This window comes from Staurois parvus, unplaced genomic scaffold, assembly GCF_062004578.1.
Source record: "Staurois parvus isolate SC_StPar_1 unplaced genomic scaffold, SC_StPar_1.0 ptg000056l, whole genome shotgun sequence".
NCBI lineage: Eukaryota > Metazoa > Chordata > Amphibia > Anura > Ranidae > Staurois > Staurois parvus.
In genome coordinates this window covers 9,431,761-9,452,776 of record NW_028317852.1, presented here as the reverse complement: position 1 = coordinate 9,452,776, position 21,016 = coordinate 9,431,761, and the positions used below count along the sequence as shown (strand labels likewise).

The window sequence follows — 21,016 nt, the reverse complement described above, 5'->3', positions numbered from 1 at the left end:
CTATAGGACATTAAAGCTATTAGCTTTGTTTTTCCATTATGTCACTTATGTGGGTTTTTTTTTCAGAACAACAACGTACTTCTTAGCATGACTCTCCCAAAGACTGTGTGGTCTCTGTCCAGGGTGCTGCAATTCCAGCGATGATGTCTGAACTGATGCTGGCACTCTCTAATCCACTCCTTGGCTCCCTCGCCAATGGCTTGCATAATGTCAGGGTGCTTTTGACAGAGTTGCTTCTGCTTGGTCACAAGTCCCGGAATGTTATTACATATTACGCGTGCTCCAAGTGCACCAATGTACCTATAGAAGAAGAGCAAACACATGATTATCTTTCTATTATTTACAATTTAATATTCATTAAATAGTATAAAGAGATCTAAGCCATAGCCATAGTTATTGTTCCATAGATTTCTACTTGTAAGATTCTGTGTTAATGATAACTATTGTATTGTTCATACACAAAACTTGTTGCTTTGATTTCCATGTTTACTGCCTCTATATCTAAAAATCATTACATTGAGGACGATTTACTAAAACTGAAGCACTCAGAATCTAGTGCAGCTGTGCATGGTAGCCTTCAGATTCTAACTTTAGCTTGTTTAATTAAGCTCTGGCAAAATAACCTGAAAGCTGACTGGTTTCTATGCAGAGCTGCACTTTTGCAGTTTTAGTAAATCTCCCCCATTAGGTCTATTTGACCCTACTGTATATATACCCAATATAAGTCAGTCAAAATAGTAGTAGTAGTAGCAGTAATAGTAGTAATAATAATAATAATAATAATATTGATAAAACAGCAATGACAAAATGAAAATCTGAAGAAAAAGTCAGGTAAAGCATTATATTATAAAGAGGCATATTCTTTTAGCTTTTAATACAATGTTGGAAAAAAAAAACAAAAAACATTTTTTTTTTAATTGTTTCTCAAGGAACAGTAGCAAAAGATAAAGAGATCACCTTTACAGTCACACACAACAGTCACAGTGCTTCACAGTCACTTTGTGCATGGGGGGCTACTATGCCATCATCATCACAGTTGCAGTTCTTTTGTTAATTGGCAGTGTTTAATACAGGTCAGTACAATTTTTACCCAGTCAGTTGCTTAAATAATCATCATTATTTACTAAGATTGCAATTGCTAATTGATATTTGTTATTGCTGCAATATTTTCAAAATAAATGTGTATCTCAATAAATTAGAGTATCAGCAAAAACTTCATTTATTTCAGTAATTCAATTCAAAAAGTGAAACACATATATTATATAGATTCAATACACACAAAGTGATATATTTCAAGCATTTCTTTCTTTTAATTTTGATGATTATGGCTTATAGCTAGTAAAAAAGCTAAATTGTGAAAAAGTTCATTATTGTAGACTCATGGGGGTTTATTTACTAAAGCTGGAGAGTCCAAAATCAGACTCCCTTCTGCATAGAAACCAATCAGCTTCCAGGTTTCATTGCCAACGCTTCATTGAACAAGCTGAGGTTAGAAGCTGATTGGTTTCTATGCAGAAGGGAGTCTGATTTTGGACTCTCCAGCTTTAGTAAATAAACCCCATGGTGTCACACGCTAATCAGCTAATTAACTCAAAACACCTGTAAATGTTTCCTGAGACTTTAAATGGTCTCTCAGTCTGGTTCAGTAGGTTACACAATCATGGGGAAGACTGCTGAATTGACAGTTTTCCAGAAGACAGTCATTGACACCCTCCACAAGGAGGGTAAGTCACAAAAGGTAATTGCTAAAGAAGCTGGCTGTTCACAGAGTGCTGTACCCAAGCATATTAATGGGAAGTTGAGTGGAAGGAAAAATGGTGGTAGAAAAAGGTGCACAAACCACAGGGATAACCGCAGCCTTGAGAGGATTGTAAAGCCCATTCAAGAATTTGGTGGAGATGAACTGAGGCTGGTGTCAGCGATTCAAGAGCCACCACACACAGATGTATCCTGGACATGGGCTACAACTGTCGCATTACTTGTGTCAAGACACTCCTGAACTACAGACAACATCAGAAGCGTCTTACCTGGGTTAAGGAGAAAGAGGACTGGACTGTTGCTCAGTGGTCCAAAGTAAATTTTGCTTTTCATTTGGAAATCAAGGTCCCAGAGTCTGGAGGAAGAGTGGAGAGGCACAGAGGCACAGAATCCAAGTTGCATGAGGTCCAGTGTGAAGTTTCCACAGTCAGTGATGATTTGAGGAGTCATGTCATCTGCTGGTGTTTGTCCACTTATGTTTAATCAAGTCCAAAGTCAGCGCAGCCCTCTACCAGGAAATTCATGCTTCTCTCTGCTGACCAGCTTTATGAAGATGTTGATTTAATTTCCCAGCAGGACTTGGCACCTGCCCACACTGCCAAAAGTACCAATACCTTAATTAATGATCAAGGTATCACTGTTCTTGATTGGCCAGCAAACTCGCCTGACCTAAACCCCATAAAGAATCTGTGTGGTATCGTCAAGTGGAAGATGAGAGACACCAGACCCAACAATGCAGATGAGCTGAAGGATGCTATCAAAGAAACCGGGGCTTCCATAACATGTCCGCAGAGGTACAGGCTGATCGCCTCCATTCCACACCACATTGATGCAGTAATTCATACAAAAAGAGCCCCGACCAAGTATTGAGTGCATACTATACCGTACATGAACATACTTTTCAGTGAGCCAACATATCTGTCTTAAAAATCCTTTTTTTATTGGTCTTATGCGATATTCTAATATTCTGAGATACTGAATTTTGGGTTTTCACTAGCTGTAAGCCATAATCATCAACATTAAAAGAAAGAAATTCTTGAAATATATCACTCTGTGTAATGAATCTATATAATATATCATGGCCGGGTCTAGGGGGGTGCTGGGGTGGGCTGGGCTTCCCCAGATTTCTATTATGCCCCCCCCCCGGCTGATGGCTGATGGACGAGTATCTTCCCCCATTCCCACATTCAGGGACTGCCCGGGACGTTAGTGCACAGCCTAGTGCAGTGATCTGTGTTCAGGAGAGAGGCTGTGCTGTACCCTCTCCCTCCTGTCAGTGCAGCACTCCTCCACACACACACAGGATCGCTAGCTGCACCCTGCACACATTTCCTTCTGCTGGGACTTGGAGGAGGCAGGGTGCAGGTAAACTGTGTGCAGTCCGTACTAGCAATCCCGTGTGTGATGTGTGTATGGGAGGGAGTGTAAAAATAATTTGTTTGAGTGTAGAGGTGGAGGGATTAGTGAATATTTGCACTAAGGAGGGATATTTGCAAGGAGGAGGGATTGGGGGGGGGGGGTGATATGTGCAAGGAGGAGGTGCTGGGGGGGGGGTGATATGTGCAAGGAGGAGGATTAGGTGGGGATATGTGCAAGGAGGAGGATTAGGGGGGATATGTGCAAGGAGGAGGATTAGATGGGGATATGCGTAAGGAGGTGGATTAGGGGGGATATGTGCAAGGAGGAGGATTAGGGGGGATATGTGCTAGGAGGGCGGGATTGGGGGGGGTGATATGTGTAGGGAGAGGGGGGGTGATATGTGCAAGGAGGAGGATTAGCGGGATATGTGTAAGGAGGGGGGATTGGGGGTGATATGTGCAAGGAGGAGGATTAGGGGAGATATTTGCAAGGAGGAGGATTACAGGGGATATGGGCAAGGAGGAGGATTAGGGGGGATATGTGCAAGGAGGAAAATTAGGGGAGATATGTGCAAGGAGGGGGGATATGTGCAAGGAGGAGAATTGGGGGGATATGTGCTAGGAGGGGGGATTGGGGGGGGGAGTGATATGTGCAAGGAGGAGGATCAGGGGGATATGTGCGAAGTTGTGGGATTGGGGGGGGGGGGTAATATGTGCAAGGAGGAGGGATATGTGCAAGGAGGAAGGATTAGGGGAAATATTTGCAAGGAGGAAGAATTACGAGAGATATGTGCTAGGAGGGGGGATTGGGGGGATATGGGGGGGGGGGTGATATGTACAAGGAGGAGGATTATGGGGGATATGTGCAAGGAGGAAGATCAGGGGGATATGTGCAAGGTTGTGGGATTGGGGGGGTAATATGTGCAAGGAGGAGGGATATGTGCAAGGAGGAAGGATTAGGGGAGATATGTGCAAGGAGGAAGGATTAGGGGGATATGTGCAATCTGGAGGTATTGGGGGGATATGTGCAAGGAGGAGGGATTGGGGGGATATGTGCAAGGAGGAAGGATTAGGGGGGATACGTACAAGGCCAGCTACATACTGTGCAGATGGATGCTGTGTTTGTAAGATAATCTGATACCGGCTCTGTGCTGTGTGGGGTGGAGGAGATATGAGTACCCAAGCTGTTTGCAGTGTGGGGAAGGGAGGAGGAGACCTGCTGAGTTCTCTGCCAGCAGTGAACCTATCCTCTTCTCTGCCAACCAATATCTTATGCCCATCTGACTCTTGTCCTCTGCACTGCTGACCTGACAACCCACTTTCTCCACCCTGCTGACCCTTGTCCTCTGTTCTGCTGACCCGCTGCACACTGTCTTCTGCTCTGATAACCCACTGTACACTGTCCTACAAACTAATGACTGCTGCAGACTGCCCTATAAACTGCTGACCCTATCCTCTGCCCTGCTGCCCCCCTGTACACTGCCCTACTGACCTCACATCCTCTGCCCAGCCCCCCTTCCGAGATTTTTTACTGCACCCCTACATCAGACAGTCTAGATCCGGCCCTGTAATATATGAGTTTCACTTTCTGAATTGAATTACTTAAATACATTAACTTTTGATGATTTTCTAATTTATTGAGATGTACCTGTAGTTACATACTGTAGCTTGTGGTGCTTTGGTTAATTAGACATACTGAAACTTTTTTTTCCCAATTCCCATCCATGGACACTAGCTTCTGCTGGATTCTCCTATGCTGTACTTTATTTTTCATTTTTTCTATTATTGCTGGCATCCCAGTTGTGCCAGCCTGATGAAGCTGCTGACCCAACATCCATACCAATTGTAAACAGGACATCATGAAAAGCAAACCTTTACTTATAATATTTTTATATAGACATCTTTGTATACAAAGTAAAAAGGTGTGATGTATTCAGAGGCGTCCCTAGGGTTGGTGGCACCGGTGTGGTAACACTTGGTGACACCCCCTCTGACAATCCCCGCAGAATGGATCGTATCTGTGGATTGAGCATAATGGATTGGACTCCGATCCATTATGCTCAATCCGCAGATCCGATCCAACCTGCGGGGATCTTCGACTTTCTTTACAACTTACCTTTTCTTGGAGTGGGTCTGGTGTAGTGGCAAGATGTGTCTCCCATGTAGATGTTTCCCCCCTGAAGCAACTGCGCATGTCCCGGTTTCAACATATTGGGACATATCTACATGGGAGACACATCTTGCCGCTACACCGGAGTCACCCCGTATAGGTTGCATGCCGACGATCCCCGCAGGATCGTCGGAATGCAACCTATACAGGGTGACACCGGACCCGCTCCAAGAAAAGGTAAGTTGTAAAGAAAGCCGATGATCCCCGGATCGTCGATCATGGAGCGGGTCCGGTGTCACCCCGTGCGGTCGGTGTCACCCCGTGCAGACTGCACCCCCAGCACCTGCCATGGGACGCCACTGAATGTATTCATCCATAGGTGGAAAACATCTGTTTAGACAGTGCTGACTATAAAAATTTTCTTAAGGTAATGAAAAACTATTGTGATAATTTCAGTGATTACTGTGGTCTGAGGACTATCACAAAAAAGAACATGTTCACATTTGTCTGGGGCACAGAGGCCAATACTGTTTATGTTGTAAAGCAATGTTTTTCACAGACTGTGTTTACCAGGAGATCCCTAGCCTTTTTCTTAACTTACATTTTGTGGTGTGCTAATATTAGTGGCAGCAGATAATCATGTCCACGTTTATTTTTTAAAAAGGCCAGCTTCTGAGGCAGGGGCGGACTGACCATTTGGAAACTTGGGCACTGCCCGAGGGCCCGGGATCAGTAGGGGGCCCCATGAGATGCCCCTGGTACCTTTTCATAGGCTTTTTTGAGTTTGGGCAAGGGCACAGGGGCCCCATGATCCCCTATTGCCCAGGGGCTCCATGAGTTGTCAGTCCGCCCCTGCTCTGAGGACACCCAGTGGGGAGGGGTAAAATGTGTGGAGATTAGCGGTGCATCATATTCGGCCAGTGAAAAGCATGCCAGTGCATCGCTTCTGCGATCTGTGCCTATCCTATTTATTTTCTGTGAGCTCAGCCAACCTCATCATGCACACCCTTCGACAGGAGCCTGGTGTGATAATTGTACGTGCAGATATGGACAATGACAACCATATTTTGTATCAGACTCTGCAAATCTCATTCTCTCTCCCTCCAGTCCCCCTCCCCTTGCAGGAATGTGGTCCGTGTGTGTCCTCCAGTCCCCCTCCTCTTGCAAGAATGTGGTCTGTGTGTGTGCTGAGATCACGAGTGCATAAGGCACAGAAAATGGGCTTCATGGTTGTAACCCCAGTTAGCCGGTTCCAAGATGTCTGATACACCCTTTCTTCTGGCCGAGTCGTAAAACTATAACTCAGTCTTTCACTTGACATGAAACCTTATCTCAGAGTGGCTGTAAAACGTACATCCCACTTGACTCACTTTTTCATACCAATTCATAAATCCTGACAGGAACAAGGTACATTACAACAAAGCATGTATACAGATAGGTCATTTTAATACAAGTCACCTGATATCTTACACCCCTAGGTAGCGTCTACCAGAGAGTAGAAAGCAAAATCTTTTTATCCGTCACAGCCGGATATGTCATATTTGGTGTCTGGACGTTCAGAATATGATTCTGCATATTAATCTACCAGTGGCTAGGCTGCTACATGTACCTATGGAAATTTATTGACCATGGTATAAACTTGGGAGAGATTTGGGTCACAGCCTGGGTCTCCGCCTAACACCCCTCCCCAAATTGGCCCTTGGCTTCAGTAGACAACCCCTGCTGGGACACTAGAAAAGGCTGTCATGCCTGGAGAGAGGTATGAAGAGATTCTTCCTTTTAACATCAGGAACCATCTTTGGGAGAAAAGGTACCCTTTTGTTCATGACACTTCAGCTCTGCTTAAACCAAGGACTTCTGCAAGTATTGTACCTTCTTAAGCTTCTTTCTTTTATCTCTCTGTTGTGTTATTGCTCTCTCTATTTATATATATATATATATATATATATATATATATATATATATTTGTTACATCTTTTTCTGTAAATATTTTTATTGCACCATTTTGACCTTTTTAGTAATAAATCCTATTTTCTGAAAAGTGTTGAACTGTTTCTAAAGCTCTTTAATGCAAACTAAGAATCCCTGTCTCTGAAGAGTGCTACCGTGTGTTTTAACCCTCTGCATACATCTGTCTGCGGTGGCAGTGTGTATACAGACGCTTATTCAAACATCATACTGTTACTGCTAAGATTTGTGAGTTTCCTCCTTCTGTGTAAAAAGGTGGTGGTGGCGGCAGTGTGAAGGGTTAATTGCATAATTAACCTGACCCAGTAAAAAATAGCTCTCAGTCTGCTGGCACATAGATTGTGGTTCAGCGAGCTGGAAAATCTTTGTGCAGTGCGCAGCTGAGAGTGGTATTGTTATGCAAGTGGCAGCGCGGTCTTAGATTGGCTGGTCCTTCTGTCACAAGTTGGGGAGAAGGGCTGGGGTTTGACGCCGCGCCCGTCACACCTGGAACCCAGGATGGTAACTCAACCTGCTGCTGTGGAAGCTATAGTTGTTCACCTGCTGTTTGTGGTTTTATTTTTCTGCTGTCCATGTGCATGTTTTAATGTATAATATCATTAGCAACATTGCAGTGGTGTTTTAAAATGCAATTTTTAAATAAATTAGATTTTTTTAACATTCTACACTATGGCATGCACCGTTTCTCTTGTTCTGGGTAAACCCTGATATTGGAGAATAGTTCTTAATGGTGGACAATCCATATGCCTGGAATCATTGACTATGGGATATATCTAAGCACTTAAGACCATTTACAATTTAACGGTCTATATCATCTGGTAAGAGGATCCCTATTGGTGTCACTTGGTGGTGGATGAGCTCTTTATCCAACAGGAAGCTGAAGCATGGGGACATATTATTTGGGTTGTGAAAGGACTTTGCTTTATATTTTGTTCACTTTGGGACTTTAAATTGTTTTCACTTTGAGACTTTATTCTATGATATATGTATTGTATGGATTCGTTTTTTATTCCCATACATAGTTACATAGTTAGTCCGGCTGAAAAAAGACAAAAGTCCATCCAGTTCAACCAAAGAAAAAAAAAAAAGTTATAATCCTATACCCACAGTTTATCCAGAGGAAGGCAAAAAAACCCTAGCAAAGCATGATCCAATTTGCACCTGCTGGGGAAAACATTATTTCCTGATCCCCTGAGAGGCAATTGGATATTCCCTGAATCAACTGTACCTATAAATGTTAGTATCCAGTTATATTCTGTGTATCTAAGAGAGAATCCAGGCCTTTTTTGAAGCAATCCACTGAGCTGGCCAGAACCAACTCTTGAAGGAGTCTATTCCACGTTTTCACAGCTCTCACTGTGAAGATACCTTTCCGTGTTTGGAGATTAAATTTCTTTTCATCCAGAAGTAAAGAGTGCCCCCTTGTCCTCTGTGATGACCTCAGGGTGAATAGCTCTACACCAAGTTCACTATATGAAACACTGATGTATGTATACATGTTGATCATATCCCCCTTAATCTCCACTTCTCAAGAGAGAATACATTCAGTTCCTCTAATCTATCCTCATAGCTGAGCTCCTCCATGCCTCTTATCAGTTTAGTTGCTCTTCTCTGTACTTTCTCCAGTTCCCCAATGTTCTTTTTGTGAATTGGTGCCATACAGAATGTTAATTAAGCATAATTGATAGTAATGTGATTTAGCGATGCTTTTTATTTTTAATTGTTCCTGGCTATTGGTATCACATTTTGCTTAGCGGATGCTTTTTCTTTTTAGACACTCCAGCACACATTTTATCTTATTTTTAACATTTTATATGATCATAACAAAAAATTGAATTACACTATGTGGTCCTTTTTGTCATTCTTTTCTTTGTGAGTACACCAGCCTTTGAATTCAGTCCTTACAGCAGAAGAGTGATCCATGAGGAGGAACACAAGTCCCAGCAATGTCAAAGTCCAAAGATGTTGGTGAGCATGGCACTTTGATTTCTGCACCAAACGCTTGGAAGATTATTGTACTTTCTTCACTATAGACTGCATGTTAATATTTATGGCTTATGGACTTTTAATATATACTTGGAATGTTTTGCACCAATTCACAGAGGGCAGCACTTTGAGTTTGTATTCGATCATTAAGAGGGTATAAGTGCCTTATCAGCATCCTTGTTTTGGTTTTAATTTTTTGTAGTTTGTACAGGCTTACAAGTGGAAGTAGGTATAACTGATCCACGGAATTTGTGATTTCGCCTGAAGTGGACTGTAGAACTTTGTAGAACACAACCAAAGTGTGATTGAGAGACTGTTGATTGGGTTTATGCAGAGACTCTTAGAAGAAGTAAATGCGGTTAGTGGAGCATCAGCTGAAATAAACTGCTCCCAAAAGTTAAAGAGCGTACTGACCTTTCAAAAAGCATGATGGTGCCTTCTGAATATGATTGTGATTTTAGTTTAATAACTAGAGGATATTTAGAAGATTACTGTCAGGCAATCAAGAAAAAACACCCTGTATAATATTTTATAATATACTGCATGATTGACATGTGGGTTATGAATTGATAGAAAGACATTCTATGACAACCACTCCATTTTAGACAGGAACAGAGCTAGCTTCTGGAATCCATTTGTAAAACTATAGCCACTAAAAAGGTTGCAGTGAAAAAAAAATTTGCAGGGTTACTGTTGCATCCTACTTGCAAACTGTGGAAATAAAAAGAGAAAGTAGAATGTTTACTTCTGTGCAAAATCTTTGGAAAAACATACAACATGGTATGTATTTTTTAGTCAACATGATGAATTACAAAATAACTATGAGTTACGTATTTTTCTTCTTTTTTTTTTTTTAACTTGTGAGCAAGGGTTGTCTGATTTTTTAAACTATAAAGGGTATTTCTAAAAATTTTATTTAACAAATTAGAAGCATGCTGCAGATCTACTGGAACATTTTAACTCTGACCTCAAAGTGGTTCTATTTATGGAAGAATGCTGTATGTGCTGATTTGTAAATTGCTGCAACATGTAGGATCAGTTGAGTCATATACTTTCAAGCAAATCATGATAACTTGATTTACCTGAATAAGAGCTTTACAGATCTTCAGTGAATTTCAAAATCATAAAGCCAATGGTTGCAACTTATTGGGGTTGACTTATCTAAGGAATGTATTTAAGTATCATGTGAAAAGGTGAAGCTACACAAACAACAACCCAGTTTTTTTTTTTTTTCAATTTGCCATGTGTGGGGTTTCGCAGGGAACTGTGAGCTTATATTAAGCTACATTTACTTTGCAAAGAAGACATGCGCTTTGTTAAAGTGATATTAACCACTTGCCCTCCTGAGGATTTATCCCCCTTCCTGACCAGGTCATTTTTTTGCGTTACGGCTCTGCGTTACCTTATGCAACGCTGCACCCAAATGAAATTTACGCCCTTTTTTCCACTAATTGAGCTGTCGTTTGGTGGTATTTGATCGCCTGTGTTTTTTTTTTTTACACTATAAAAAGAAGGACTGACAATTATGAGAAAAAAACAATACTTTTGACTTTTTGCTATTAAACATGTCCAGTGAAAAAATTTAAAAATTAAAATTTCATCATAAATTTAGGCCAAAAGTTATTCTGCTATATTAATTGGTTTACGTGAAAGTTATAGTGTTTACAAATGGCGGTATAGATACTGGAATTTTTTTTTTTACTAATAATGGCATCCCCAGTGACACCCATACAGTGATCAGTGCTAAAAAAAAAAGCACTGACACTGTACTAATGGCACTGAGCAAGAAGGGGTTAACATGAGGGGCGATCAAAGGGTTAACTGTGTGCTGGGAGTGTTTTACTGGGGGGCGGTGTTTTGGTGCTTCACTGTGGGCACACTGCTCTGGATGGCTGTGCTGTGCACTGGATAGATGATTTTCGAGCAATAGGAAGCCTGAAAATCACCCAGCAACTCCTAAGGGGGTAGTGCTACATGTTCAAACACAATAGTCCAGCAGAGGACTCATTAGAGCAACATGTCACTATGCCTAATGTAAGCCCCCATTGCCAGTTTCCATCATGCCTCCAGTGTTCAGGGTTCTCCAGTGGACATATACCAATGTAAAATAAAGTAATAAAAATTAATATTCAGCGGGGGGGGGGGGGGGGGGGGTCTTAAAAATTTAAAAATCCTTTTAACAACGTGCTTGGGGATGCTTTAAACCAAAGTAATTTACTATTTGTGTCAACTTTAAGCAAAGAAAGGAAACAACACAGAGTCTCAGTGTTAGCAGGCTTGCTTTTCAAAAACTAACCCAATACCTTCAACCTGAGGTGGCTTTACAGTCCGCAGTGAGCAGGGAGAACTATCACACAGGTAGACTAGCTCACTTTGGGCCCTCAGGACCTGTTAGCAAGTAGATGAAATAAGGAAAAAAGCTCTTTACCTCAAACCAACCAATATTCTTTAAAGGCAGTCTTCTGCGCGCATGATGGGGCACAATGAGAAATGTGAATTATAGTTCTCTGAGGAACAATACAATAAAGGGAGGGAAGAACAACACTCCCCCTGGAAGCAGCAATTAACTGATGTAATGTTCCTTTAAAGCACTAGTCACTAGTGAATCTAAAGCAACAAGTGGTTAACCTGGAAAAAGTGATGGTTAGCACAGGGCAACTCCACTCTGGACTGCAAAACTATTGGCACAATAGGTAAAGGCCTCCTTAATAGAGTGGATTGATGATGGTGGTGACATAGTGGTGGGTCAGACTGTGGATTGATTGTCCTGCTATCAGCTCTGATGATAAGGTTGTGGTAAGTGTGATCAAACGATAGCAGCTGAAGGAACTAGGCTGCAACTTCTAATAACTATGTGCAATGTCTGTGACCGTGTGTAAGAGAAATGCAAAGGTGGAGCAGGTATCAGTGTTCCTTGCCCTTGGTAATGGTTGGGATTCTCTCACCTGAGAGATGGTGTCTGTGAAATTTTGGCGGTCTACCTCTCTTCTTCGATAAGACCTCCACACACTCTCTGGTCCTGCCTGAGGTTCATCCAGTCACCTGCTAGCAGATTAGCTTCCTTCACAATGCGGCAAAGTCAGCGATCAGCAGACTCTCCTTGCCTCCTTTCTTTCTCTCCTTCCACGACCTGATCCGGTCCTCCTGCAGTCAGCAAACTCCTCTCTCCAGATCTCTCCCCTCTCACTTCCTGTCTCATCTCCCGGGCTTCCAAACATGTATGCCTCTGTCTACACGCCAACTCCTCTTTGAAATGTAGTTCTGTACTACACTGCTCCTTAGTAAAGTCCTGCGGTTCAGCATACAAGTTCCATGGGGTAGTTCTACAGAATGTGAATGCCACTGTCCTGCAGGACACTGCCATCTTGTGTTCGTTTTGACATCCTGCATCCACTTATAGCAGGGTGTTACAAAAGCAATAAGCTTCTTGTCACTTTGCATTTCAGAGCTGTCATTCCCTGGCTGCTGTGGACAGGGAAGAAGCTGATCAAACACATTCTGTGCGGAGCTTAGGGGGACCCATCAAATTCAGTGGCCCTTAAGTGGGTGAGCACTACAGGTACACTAAATTAATAGAAAAAGCACCAAAAAAAGTTAAAGTCCTCACTCCCAAGTACAAGGATATACAAATGTAAACACGTGTTGGATGCACATGAAAATGATGAAAATGATAATTGAGTTACACTTATTAGGTATTGCTGCACTAATTCTACTACCATTCACTCACAGTAAACTCTAAATTGATGACTTGCAAAGGCTTCTAAAATGTTAACTATAGAAAATTTTAGGTGCCATAGTTTGTTACAATTTCACGCAAGGAATGCAATTTTAAGACTTGACATTTTTGGTATTTATTTACTCAATGCATTCCTGCACCTTTCAGGGGAGTTCAACCAAAGAGATACACAAGAGCACATTTAAAAAGCAGCTATATGGCTGCACCATGGCCAGGGCTGTGGATAAGGGGGTACCACCAGTCCTTCTGTATGGGGCCCAGGCCAGCAGAGGGACCCAGGCAGCTGGGTGAAATGGATGTGGGCAGGGAGGGTGATTGGCATGGTGCGGGTGAATTACTGGAACCGATTCTCTGCATTACTCTATCTGCAGCAGCTGAAAGCCTGATTCTTCTCTTCTCCCTCCCACAGACTTTCAGCTGCTGCAGAGAGAGCTACGCAGGGGATCGATTCCAGTAATTGCCCTCCCTTGGTGCACCCATCTCCCTCCCTGAGCACCATAGGTTCCCCCCTGCTGCTCAGCCCCCGTGTGGCCCCACATTACTGACAGCTTCCCTCCTCTCCTTCCAACCAGCAGCTGCAAGCACACAATAGGATCCTTCAGAATGGAAAAGGTCAGGTAAATATGTCACATTTACCAGCCCCTGCCTTTCCTGAATGAACACAATGAGTGATTGGTACTGATCACTCACTGTGTTCATTAATAACTGAAGCATAGTAAACTGTGTTTTTCTTGGGGGGGTGGGCTGTCAGGTTAGCTTTATGGGGCCCCATGGTTTCTAACAGCAGCCCTGACCATGGCCATACCCCTGCTCAAAAATTAAAACAAATAACATACATTGCACATTTATCAGGCACAGCCATGTCATAAGCTGGCAGGGTGGAGGAAAAATTAATGAAGATTCTTAAAAAAAAATGGGAAAAACCCAGTGATGTGACCATGCAAAAAGTAACGGAATGCTTTAAGCTGTTTGCCCTAAATTAACACAGATTTTACTAGACTTGGGAGTCTGACATTCACCAGCTATTCATTGCAGGTAAATCCCCATGTTCATGCATTATAAATGACATTGATATATTCCCCACCAGCAAATGTTTGGTGAAAGTCATTTTCACTGATTCATAAATAGAGTAGACCATAGGAATTCATAGGTGTGCTTAGTGTCATTAAACCCACATCATTAAAAATGTCAATACATACTGCATTACAGACTGTTCATTCTATACGCCACTATAAGATTTATCTTCTGTATACTGCAAAAAACCTCTCAGCTGTCTGTGTCCTCCCTGCAGCTTGCAGTTCGATAAAGCCGCTTTTTCCACAACTAGTGTGCATGCTCCATTTTTAGTGTGTTTTTATGCTGGACATTTCCTTTCTGTTTGCATCTGAGCAGCCCAAGTAACTATAGAGTCAGGGGCGGACTGACAACTCATGGGGCCCCCAGGCAATAGGGGATCATGGGGCCCCTGTGTCCTTGCCCAAACTCCAAAAAAGCCTATGACAAAGGTACTAGGGGCATCTCATGGGGCCCCCTACTGACCCCGGGCCCTCGGGCAGTGCCGAGTTTCCAAATGGTCAGTCCCGCCTTGTATAGAGTCACACAGGTGGGCGTATACACTCTGAAATGACAGCCCAGAGGACTAGAGGATTCTCCTTCCAACTTCTTACCCCTAATGTAGGTGGTTAGGCACTATAGCTGGTTTTGGTGATCTTCACCTATAGCAGTCCCCTTTCCCATAAGGCAATCAGGCCTATCGGTACTCCCCCGGGACTTGTACACAATGCTATAGTGCCTGGCTACCACACTGACACAGGGGCGAACTGAGCACAGCAGACAGGTTTCCCATAAGGCTGTCTGACTATAGCAGTCCCCTTTCCCATAAGGCAATCAGGCCTATCGGTACTCCCCCGGGACTTGTACACAATGCTATAGTGCCTGGCTACCACACTGACACAGGGGCGAACTGAGCACAGCAGACAGGTACCTGTGCCTGGCAGACATTCAGAGTGGTTCAATGGCAGTCCAGGTACAAGACAGGCAAGGTTCAGAATAGTGAAGGTCAAATCAGTAGTCAAAAGGCAGACAGAGGTCAGATAGTAGTCAATAGCCAATCCAAGGTTGTCAATGAGGGAATCCAAACTAGCAGGTACAAGAACAGGGCAGACAAACAAGGAACTTGGAACACGTGTTACAAATGCAATATCACAAGCATGAGACTGCAGGCTTGGCTGGCTAAAATCAGGTTTGGTTCCAACCCAGAGACTGGCCACATCAATCACCTTGCAGGTGGACAGACAGGCAGAATGTATCAGAACCAAAACCAGGATGGTGGAATGCCACCAGAAACTGTGATGGAACAGGAGCGCTACACGCTCCTGACACCAGTCTTTCCCTGCAGAAGGAAAAGAGCTGGGGAAATGTCAAGTGACCACTGCACATTGCTTATTTAAAAGATTAGTACTTTTTTATTAAAAGAAATACAGTGCCTTCATTTACCGGTATATACATATACAGAAGAGATAATGTAAATTAAACAATGTGTGTTTGGTATCATTTTACTGCATCGCAGTTTTTTTTTTTTTTGGAAAAGCAGTCCAAGGGTTAAAACATATCCATATGGATTTGGACATATAACATTTTTGTCAGAACCTTTAGAAAAAAAATCATCATGCAATGGGGTTGATTTACTAAAACTGGAGAGTACAAAATCTGGTGCAACTCTACATAGCAACAATCAGCTTCCAGATTTTTTGTCAAAGCTTAATTGAACAAGCTGACGATAGAAGCTGATCGGCAACCATGCACAGCTGCACCAGATTCAGCATTTAGCACTGTAGTAAATCAACCCCCATGTTTATCTTCCAAAGATAATAAAAAATGAGACAGGTGGATTATTTGGTGATTGACTCTTTGTGCTTAAAGTCTTGACACCATACTCAGAAACATAGGAAACTCATCCTGTGTATCCTAAGGATACTTTCCCACTGATCTGTAGCAAAAATGAGCTAAAAACGTATATACATTTTTGCTGCATTTTAACCGCGGTTATTGTGCATTTTACATAGGACATGTGATTCAGAAATCGCATCAAAAAGGCAACGCGGGTGCATTTTTTATACATTTTTGCTAGGTTTTGCATGCATTTCAATTGGGAAATGCTTTTTTGGTGCAAGCTGGGTTTTACCAAACTGTGCGCACCTGCAGTTGATCAGTGTGAAATGTTCTATAGAATTACATGTGCACACTTTTTTTTGTAACAAAAAAGCGGAAGGAAAATGGATCAGTGTGAAATCAGCCTAAGGGCTCGTTCACACTTGACTTTATTTCTAACTCTTGCCAAACGGCCCTATAGCATTTGACAGGTGTTTGGGAAGCGTTTTTAACGCTCCTCAAATGCTCCCCAAACGCCCTATGCATGGTTTTGAGGCATTTGATAGGCATTTGCCAAGCGTTAAAACTGCACCACAAATGCCTGTAATGAAGTTAAATGGTATTAACGCTCCGCAAACGCCTCGCAACCACGTCACAACCGCACCGCAAACGCCTGCCAAGCATTTCAGGAGCGGCACCATAGACTTGAATGGGAGGCTTCAACTCCTCCTGACTCGACATGAGGCGCCAGTTTTGCCACGACGCAACGCTAGCGCTTCAGTGTGAACAGCACTATGTGCTGCCATGTGCAGAATTTTCATAGGCGTTTGAGAAGCATTAAAAACGCTTCACAAACGCCTGTCTGACACCTGCTGACAAAGCTAGTGTAAACGTAGCCTAACTCTGTCACTATAACTCTCTGTTTGCTCCCTGACTGTAACATTTGTCCGCTAACAGGAACTAAAACTAACTTTATCTGTGATGCCTACAAAAAGAAAAGACTTTGCGACAGCATGTATTGAACACCACCAACTGCAAAATTGACCATGAATAGGACTGATGATGGTCATCCTCATTTTGAGAACTGAGTAAGAAGTGAAAAAGGATTAGTGACAGTTGTGGTGAATGATGACAGCTAACAAATGTAATATATTTGTGAAATAAGGATGGTGATGAGCCCCACAGTGCACATTGTGAGCAAAAGTGCCTGTGAATGATGAGGATACTGAAGAATACTGAGGAACAGTGTCCATTTCTGTATGCACTTAGAAAATGGAAATAACTGTTCCCTATGGACTCTTCCCGACAAGTTCTGGCAAGGCTTACAAGACAGAATAGGAGAGCCAGCCAAGCATGCTTATAATTTAAAAATAGTGTAAACTTTTTGGTGAAAACCATCAAAAGTATACGACTATCAGTAAACGGTTGTGATTGCGCTTCATTCCAAATTCATGCTATTTTGTTTGCTCCTCTATTTATCTGAAAAACTTCTAAGCAGCTAATGAGCTCTAACTAATGGAACACAGACATGAATGAATATTTATGAAGAATAGTACAGATGATTTTCCGAAGAAAACATTTTGGAACCGATGTGAGATTTTCCATATCTGTCAAGAGTTCTTGGCCAGGAGTCACAGTTATCTAGGAAGAAATAACTGTATTCTTCTCCGCAAGCTCCACGTGTCATGAAGATGATACAGCCAGCAACCTCAGTGTTTCTTGTAATATATGCAGTGTGGGAGTGTCGGAAAGATACTAGGAGAGGTTCACTAATACTACCTTTAGAGCTTATACCTGCTTAATGCCAGAACAGCAAAAAGTGAGTACAAGACCTTTAGAAAAAAAATAGGTCAGAATTAAAATTTAAATAAAAGTTGATTGCTTAGCAGGTTTCTAACTGGTACAACATGAACGTTATAGCACTGGCTTTCAAATAGTTGCTGCCAAGGTCAAGCAAAAGCTAACAGTGCAGTTTGTGTTTAGCTAGCACATCTCTCCTACACTCTTTCAGATACGATAGATCTTGTATGGTGGTGATAGGTGGATGGAAAGTCTGTTGTTCAGCAGGCACCAGCTGAATTTTAGGCAGTGTGTGACTGTTCCTGTTTGACAGAAGCTGATCATTAGATCAACTTCTGTAGAATAAACATGTTGGAAAACTTTTGTTGCTGCAGCCACTGATTGGTGTATGCTGACAGCTTCCACTGGCATGTCCCCATCCTCATCCACCTCGTTTAGGTGGATGGCGGCATCGGTTCATTTTTTTTTTTTGGTGTTCATTTTTTGTTGGATGAATGAAAAAATATAATCTATGAACAGATTTAGTTAGACCCATAAATATGAAGTTTTATGTCACCTTTGCAGAAGAATGTGAAAATAGTGATTATTTTTTTTTTTACCAGTCATGCACTAAACTCTCGTAAAAGCTTTAATATTATAATGTAATTTCAAAATTTGATTTCAATCTTTTTAAATTTACAACTACCATTAAGGTCCAGCTTTGGCAAATCTGAAAATTCTCCCTTGCAGTGGGACTGTACTCACACTGCAAGTGTTCGCTACTAATTTATTCTAGGGGAGAGTAAAATTACTTTTACTTAACAGATTCTCTGTTCCCCGATAGATGGTGTTCCCACATGGTCCAGTGGTGGACTGTCCCTCTGTATCATCAATATGTCCAATATAGGGCAATGGACCCTGCATCAGTTGTGATGACTTCAGGACCTTAGACTGCTTAAAGTGATTTTTAAAGCTCAGAGTTTTTTTTTTAAATAAAAAACATGTCATACTTACCTGCTCTGTGTAATGGTTTTGCACAGAGCAGCTCCGATTCTCCTCTTCTCAGAACCCCCACCTGGCCCTTCCCCCCTGCTGAGTCCCCCCAGAGCAAGCTTCTTGCTCTAGTGGCGCTCATGCTTTCTTGCACCTGAGCCACACAGACCTTGGTTTGGCCCCTCCCCCGATCCCTCCTCCTTGACTGTGATTGACATCAGCATGAGTTAATGGATCCTGCTACTGTGTCTCAGCCAATAAACAGGCAGAGACCCAGGAGAGCTTCTGCTCTTGTGCATATCGTTGGATCATAATTGGGCTTGGGTAAGTATTGGGGGGGGGGCTGCGAGGGGAGCTGTACACTGAAGGTCCTTACCTGTGGGGACTGGTCTAGCAGTGCACAGGAGCAGAGGATGAGTTAAGTAAATCTTATTTTCAATGTCCCCTAGACCTGAACAAGCAATTAACCTTTGTAGTGTTGGGTGTGGGGGCAGCCCCACTGCAAAGGAGAATTTTCAAATTTACCAGGTGATCCTGCCATGATGGTCTTTGTTCAGGCACTTCTTGTTATAAAGTGATAACTGTCTCTTCTGTATTGTCCTCCCTTTATATGCACTCCTGGAGACTAGATGAGGACACACCAGCAAACATTGATCAGGCATGGTCCACTGTTGCCACATATTATAACTAGTACTTTATAAATAAATCATGGGTGCTCATTTAATGCTGCCAGTCCAAGAGATATTAATTATCCTCATATATAAAGCATAACAAGAATAATAGAATAATATTTAATAGTATCATTCCCTATTTCACCTAGTATAGTTTCAAGTCACTCATGAAAGACAGCAAGTTTGGAGACTGATCAGAATTTTAGCTGGTAAACATAGCTATGTTCCTTATCAAATGGATGATAGCAATGGAAAAATGCTATTTTGATCTTTAGTGACTTTGTATATAAATGTAGCACCCCTTAGTAGGTTACAAGTGTTAGGTGAATTTAGTTTTTCGTCTCCTTGTAATTAGGGAGAGCATTTATTGTTTGATAGTGTCTGTTCTAGGCTCTGCTGGTGCAGGCTCATCTACCTTCCCCTGCATTTCACTGAATTGTGAAATTTAGTGGGCGGAAGAACTTTGACTCTGGCCTGCATATCCATGCCTCTTCAGCCAATCCATGGTCAGAAGAGTGAGTAACCAGCAGGGAGTTGAGAGGAGTATATATAAGTTGGGCCTGGAACAGTTTCCTCTTGTTCCTGGGACCCAGCCTGAGTGCTGTGGCATCCCTGGGAGGCTACCTGCCACCATCAAAGAAATCCTTTTTCCTGGTCCTGGTCCTGCTTCGGCTGGGTGACCTCTGGCCTAACCTCTTGAAAGCATGTAGAAATCTTATCTGAGGATTTAGGACATAGGCAACAAGTACAGAAGTTGATTGAAATTGCAGGTGACAACACAGTATACAAGGCACCTGCCTTGTGGATTTCAGAGACTTTGTTTGCCCTATTTGGGATAGCTTACAGCAGTACATTCAGAACTATACTCCTGTTAAGGAGTTCCTGTTTGGAATCTAGTTACCTTCACATTGAAGGCAGAGATTCTCATTCTGAAGGAGCAGATCAGATTTAGAGTCCTCCATTACAGTTTTTAGGAGTTTTTAGGAAGTATACCAAGGCTCATCCTAACCCCAGCAAATGAACTACAAAAATACAAGCACAGCTTTTTCCCTGACTTGAGTGACTGTGAGCTACCATGTGCCTGGCTACCATGTGCCTAAAAGGGAATAAAACCTGGGACCAAACAGCCAGACCAGTCACATGTCTGCACTACATAAACAACATGCAAGGGTGAAATACCATCGAAAATGTAAGCAAGCAAGCATGGCAATCACATATATCAATTGCATGGAATAAAGCCAAACAGTTCATCAAGTAAATTGCCTGTCCTCCTGTTTAGATTGTCAATGTGACTGTGCAGTTAAATACTGATGCCAGAGAAGCTGCTGAGTTATTGAAATATAACATACCCATGGCTTCTTGATTAAAGTGTTGCTGAACCCACAACAGTAAAATCAGTCTGTATATGCAGTAAAGCATGCTTGTTATACTCACTGTGGAACTTAAGGGGTTAATCATTTGCATTGTGTAAAAATGATGTTTGATCCTATATTCTCTGATCCCCCCTTCTTCGACATTCCCTATTTCATCTCCTGATAGAACACAGCTTTGAGACACTGTGCACATTCTCAGTTTGGTGTGTACTGCTAGAGAGTTTTTTCTTTTTCTTGGGAGGGTTTATGTGAGCAACACAGGGCCAAGCAGCACTGTCCAGACAGAGGGCCAGGGGTTATGCAATCTCATAGAGCAATGAGAGGAGAATAAAAACTCCTACAAGCTTTAACCAGTGCTCAGCTGTTCCCTTATAAAAGTCACAAGACTGCTCTAACTGCTGATGAGGAAAGGT

At 42.4% G+C, this 21,016-nt stretch overlaps 1 protein-coding gene across 1 annotated transcript in view; it reads right to left on the bottom strand.

Annotated features, from left to right (window-relative positions):
• The window catches only part of WNT2B (Wnt family member 2B), a 148,174-nt gene that overhangs the window by 60,153 nt on the left and 67,005 nt on the right, over positions 1 to 21,016 (bottom strand). Inside the window, exon 2 of the mRNA XM_089668321.1 lies at positions 80 to 300. Within this exon, the coding sequence (XP_089524447.1) occupies positions 80 to 300 (221 nt within the window). The remainder of the gene's footprint in view (positions 1 to 79; positions 301 to 21,016) is intronic.